Source organism: Manduca sexta, chromosome 18 (genome assembly GCF_014839805.1).
Source record: "Manduca sexta isolate Smith_Timp_Sample1 chromosome 18, JHU_Msex_v1.0, whole genome shotgun sequence".
NCBI classification, from domain to species: domain Eukaryota; kingdom Metazoa; phylum Arthropoda; class Insecta; order Lepidoptera; family Sphingidae; genus Manduca; species Manduca sexta.
Window position 1 is genome coordinate 15,362,157 of NC_051132.1, and position 5,608 is coordinate 15,367,764.

The 5,608-nt window shown below is 30.6% G+C and overlaps 1 protein-coding gene across 1 annotated transcript; it reads right to left on the reverse strand.

Annotated features, from left to right (window-relative positions):
• Positions 1-1,542: 1,542 nt before the first annotated feature.
• On the reverse strand, positions 1,543-4,754 carry LOC119188532 (translation machinery-associated protein 7 homolog). The gene is made up of 3 exons (XM_037440201.1): positions 4,594-4,754; positions 2,125-2,247; positions 1,543-1,771 (listed from the first exon to the last, which is right to left on the reverse strand). The coding sequence occupies exons 2-3, from the start codon at positions 2,245-2,247 to the stop codon at positions 1,700-1,702; spliced, it is 195 nt and encodes a 64-aa protein (XP_037296098.1). The 5' UTR covers positions 4,594-4,754; the 3' UTR covers positions 1,543-1,699.
• Positions 4,755-5,608: the final 854 nt, after the last annotated feature.

Genomic DNA, 5,608 nt, shown 5'->3' on the forward strand with positions numbered 1-5,608 from the left:
GTTGAGGCATATAAATTACTACGTGGTTCATTGTACCGAAAATTGCTAAATGAAGAACTAGGTCCTACAGAATGTGAGTGATTATTTGAAACAGTATTTGAACTAGCTCCCGGTTGTTCCAAATCTATTTTGTTTGATAGTCCCAAATCTTTGTTTAGGTTTAGTATTGGTTGATGGTTTTCTTTGAATGCATCGGAATACTTTCTCTCGGTTTTTGAATTGTGTGTGGAGCGACAATTTAAAAATTGGGATAACCCGAGATTTCTGATGTGGTTTTACTGAAGGGAGTATTTTATGTAGTTCTTTAGCACGATTATTAATTAAACCTTCAAATCTTGCTTCGCTTTCAGTTATAAATTCAAAATCTGACGAGTGGTAGCCGCTACAATCCGAATCGTACTTTTGATCTCTGGTACTGTCATTATTGTCAACTTTAATTGGTTTTGGAGATATCGTCTTTAGTAATTCTATATTTTCCAGCAAACATAATGATAAATCTTCTTCAGAACTTATTGATATGACATCATTAAGTTTTATATTTCCAATATCATCTTTGCTTTCTTCCTTTTCTTCGTTGTTGCAAGGATTACGTATATTATTGGAAGTGATTAATACTAAATCAGATTTAAGACCATTATTCAGTTCTGCACTTTCGTTAATAAAACAGTCTAGGTTGTTGCATGGATTACTTTGTATTGCATTTTTAATGAGATTATTTACACTGTCTAATGTCTCGGATTGTTGAATTATCTGAGAAGCACTATTTTCAGGTTTTGATGCAATACTATTATCAATAAACATGTTTTTCAACAAAACAGTTTTACTAATACATTCATCGAAGTCTAAAAGTCAGGATCCACTTTAATTACATTGTCTTGAGGCATTTTTAGATTATAGGTATTGTAGGGTGGTGATGATACTGATTTATAAATACTGAAGAAGCCCCTTTAATTAATCTTCCCAGAAATGAGATACTGCGAATTAAAAATATATCTTTTATAATATGTAATTACTTATAAAATTACTCACTACACCATGTGAAATACAAATCTTTTAACCACTTGTATACTTACTAATTTAATAAGTTGTTATTCCAATATTGAGGTAGGTACAGTACCTCCCAAATGAATAAGTGCTTGTAATATAATGAAACGTTGACATAGGTAGGCGCCTATATTAAATAGTTATACTATCAATATAAACACTTCTTCAATTGAGCTTCTTAAAACATTTCTTATTTATATTTATGAATTCACAAGCAAACGTTAATTACATAATATAATTTATGACGAAATTAACAAAATACTATTTTATGGCTGGTATAGGAAATGGCGGGAAGTTAGTTTTTATTTTGCCATCTGACAATTTGGCAAAGGAAGTTAAGTTTTAGGTTCATGTCCAAATAATTCTCATGAAAAGGAGGTTAATAAAATTCGAATTAAATAAAAACATTTTATTACATTATGAAAGTATTAACCAAATTGGATGTTACATACATTTTAAATGCATTAAAATGTCTAAAAGCCACACATAACGGCAGTGCGCTTAGTGATCAAGATCGTATTGCGTAACTGTAATGTATTCTGCCGTTCTTATGTAATTTTTATATAGCCAAATGTTTCGACAAAGATCTTTCATGTTTCTTACACCATAATAGCCTATAAATTAAAGATTTTTTATAATTAGGTATTTAAACTTGTCACTTTTTGCCAGACTTCTTTATTCCGCCTGAGGTCAAGGGACCTTTTTGAGACGCTTTCGCCTTCGCTTCCTGAAAGTAAATACATTCAAATGAGTGCTAGGTTTAAATTTATGATGAGAAATGTTAAAATAATGGTTTAATTAAATTTTCTAGATCTGCAAAAATAAAACAAATATTTTTATATTTTTAATACGTCATTTTTTAAAATTGCTTTTGATTGACAAAATGCATACTTTCTATAGCCCCAAGAACAAAAAAAATATCTGATTACTTTCAGATTAATATTATAGTATATAGTAATACTGGAATTATATGGTTAGCATTAACATTTTAAAGTTATATATTAGTGATGCAATCAGTTGGAGTCATCAATTATGAACACTCATAACTAATTTAGCTTACAATGTATATAATATACTAACCTGTAAAGCTTTTTGTTGCTCCTTAAGTTTTTGTTTTAGGGCTAGATCATCATCGTCTAACTCTTTAGATTCCTTCTTGGGAGCCTTCAGCGGCTTCTTCTTACCACCTTCACGGCCTGACATCTATACATATAAAGAGGATAACCATATTAATATTATTATACGAAAAAAAAATTGAAAGTAAATAAATGAAGGAAAGGAGATGCTTAAAATTAAAATCATATACTTTTTTTTAATATAGTGTGCTAAGAATCTTATACCAGGTTATCTCTTATGGTATGTGAAAGTTATAATATATATTGAACTTATGTTTCCACATATTGTGATATAACAAATTTGAGATATTTTCTAATAGTTGTTACCTGAACTCTTGGTCTCAATAAAATTACTTTTGATTTTTTAAAACAAAAATTATAAAATTGCTTGAGATAAAAATAATGTGCAATATACAATACTGCAAAGCTTACCCCTTATTCCTAGACGTTTTGATCTAAGGATGGAGTAAAGCTGTGATAACAACACTCTTTCTTAGTGCTGGCGGCATGGCAGCCTTTGTAGTCGTATAGCCATAGGGCTGTCGTGATTGGCTAATATTGTTGTATCTCAATATTAGCCATTCACAACGATCCTATGTCTGTTATAACAGCTTTACTCCGTTCTTAGTTAAAAATCTATGAATAAGGGGGTTAGAAAACAAATTAAAAGTAATGTAAAAGATAAGTATTTATCTGTACATAAAAAAATCTACTCACAATTACTATGTAACAGACCTTAGTACTGAAGTTGTATGACATATTTATACAACACTTATATGCTAATAACATTTTTATTTAAGTATTTGTAAATATTGTACCAAATGAAATTTACAGAAGAAAGCATGGTGTTTTAATTAGCAAATTTCAATGTCTTCCATATTTCACAAATGCTGATCCATACTAAGTCCTACGTAAGGTGATTACACATGAAGATAAATACTATGTTTTCAATGTCTTATTATAGTGAAGGAAGACAATAGAAAATACAAAGGTTTCATTCTTTGTGAATTATCACTTGCCTTAATGGTGAAGGAAAAGTTGTGAAGAAATCTGCACATCTGAGAGTCTCTACAGGAATATTGAGGGTGTGTGAAGTTTACCAATCCATACTAGGCCAGCATGGTGGACTAAGGCCTAATCCCACCCAGTAGAAGAGGCATCCCATTCCCAGCAGTTAGGTTATACATAATATCAATATCATATTATTATATGTATTTATAATCATTATACTTAATAAAGTTATTTAGGAGGGCAGATCATTGCAGGTAAAACAAACCATTCTAGTTGATTGCATTGTGTTACCTATAATAACTTATTCATGACTCCAATTATTCTTTTCCAAAAATATATATTGTACACACACATATGCTGATTATTAAATAAAATGAATATTTTAATAAAAAGAGATTTTGTTATACATGAGCTGATTCAATAGAGTATCCTTGAAAGCTATATTACCAATCCCGCATCAGCCAGTAAAAATACCAGTGATAAACATTATTAGATAACCAATTTATTTTCAACATGTTTCTAAAAAAAACATATTTTCTTTCAAGTTTAGGAACTATCAAATTATGTAATTGGCTTGCTTGGTGCATATAATGCAGTTTCTTTTCAAATCTTGGTTTTCAAGGAAACAATATATTTCTACTCTTAATATAATCAGTCCCAAACTGTAGAAACATATCAATGCTATAATGTATTTAAAACAATGAATAATATGATATTTTTTTTCAGTAGGCAACAGCATGGCTGTGTCTAGGTATTGCAAGTCCATGGGCGCAGATGGTACTTACCATCAAGTAGACAGCTTGCTTGTGTACTTACTAAGGCAAATATATACATCCTGATCATAATAAAAAGCATTTAGTCTCGAATTTTATTGCTTTTTTATACTCTTTAAGACCAGGTTTTACTAATGTCCCACTCGGCCCAGTCTCGCTTTTTCTTTGTTTCTATTTAACTACGCAAATGCCAATCTTCCGTCGCGTAATATAGTCGGTAGGCATATGTCATCGAAGTCATTGAAGATACGTAAGCATTCGCAAAATGAACATACAATCATGTGAAGAAGGAATACCGCCATCGTAACTGCGCTCTTAGTGCGGTAAGCCCGCTGTTAGTGTAAATTGATAGAAACATACGATGGTGCCTTTGACAAAATATTACATCAAATTTGTACGAATTTAAGCTTTAAAACATAATTTGTGTGTAGATACTTATGTTTTGGAGTGTAATGTAGTAAATTAACTGTAAAATTCGTATTATTTTTTAGCATTCGGCGTTAAACGACGAGATAAGGCTCAAAACACGTCGATCTGAACGAATGCAATCATAACCTCCAATCATAATTGTCGAATCAATAAAAAATATTAATACTTTATGTTAATAATACATTTGCTAATATTGTTATTATTTTACATTAATCACTTACGTTTTATACTGCTTGGGTAAATTTAACACGATGTTTTTATTGAATTTTTCACGCCACTCCGAAATTTCGAGTGACAATAATGATGGATGACAATTCCGAGTTTGACAATCAAAGTCAAAAATTGCTAACTTAGGGGCAGTGTTGCCAGTTGGTTGTTGAGTCAACTTGCCGAAAATTGGTAGTTAAATAGTTTATAAGTAGTGGCTGATAAGGAATGCAGGACTAAAGTTTCTAAATTTTCCAATTTATGGGTTTGAAAGATTATGTGTGACCTACCAGATATATTCAATAACTAATTATGCCCATACAACGTTTGTGTGGACTCAGATCTATTTCTGCCTACCTATATCATACTTATCCGTCCCGGTTCACTTCCTCGTTCCAAAAAACACCTCAGTAATTCGATTCTGAAATATAAATCCAATGAGTTCTAGTATCGTGATATGCTAGCGTACATAATAACATTTAAATATGAGCAAATGTGTTATGGAAGGTATCAATTATCGGGCGAGGTGTAGATAGCCTGAAATAGATTTACGCTCACATACAGCACGTTGAGGGCACAGTCAGTAACCATCATTTAAAATCATTTAAAAACAAAATTAATAAGTGGCTTTTATCAAAGTGTTTTTATAGCACTAAGGAATACCTTGAACATAAATAAATTTGTCATTATTTAATTTTACCAATTTAATATATATATAAGAAATATAATATGAATTACATACTATATAAAAAAAAGAAATGTAAAAGTTACTACTTTATTGAGTACACAGTGTAGTAAAATTGTTATTGCACACCGGTACCTATCCCGGTAGAATGTATTAAAACATTTTGTTACACCTACATTCAGCAATAAAAAATTTGAATTTGAATTTGAATTTAAAACTACATACCCAAAGAAGATCTAGGTAGGTTATATTAAAGGTCATAGGTATCTACTTTTTATGCGAGATTCTAAATGAATAGCAGTGTGGCATTTGTCAATATATAGTGGCATATATAAAAGAAAGAA

What these genes read in the sequence shown, in the direction of transcription:
- LOC119188532 (XM_037440201.1), bottom strand. Translation starts at nt 2,247, where the DNA reads ATGTCAGGCCGTGAAGGTGGTAAGAAGAAGCCGCTGAAGGCTCCCAAG. An exon ending in AGCAACAAAAAGCTTTACAG is followed by an intron (nt 1,772 to 2,124) that starts GTTAGTATATTA and finishes ATTTACTTTCAG; the next exon opens with GAAGCGAAGGCGAAAGCGTC.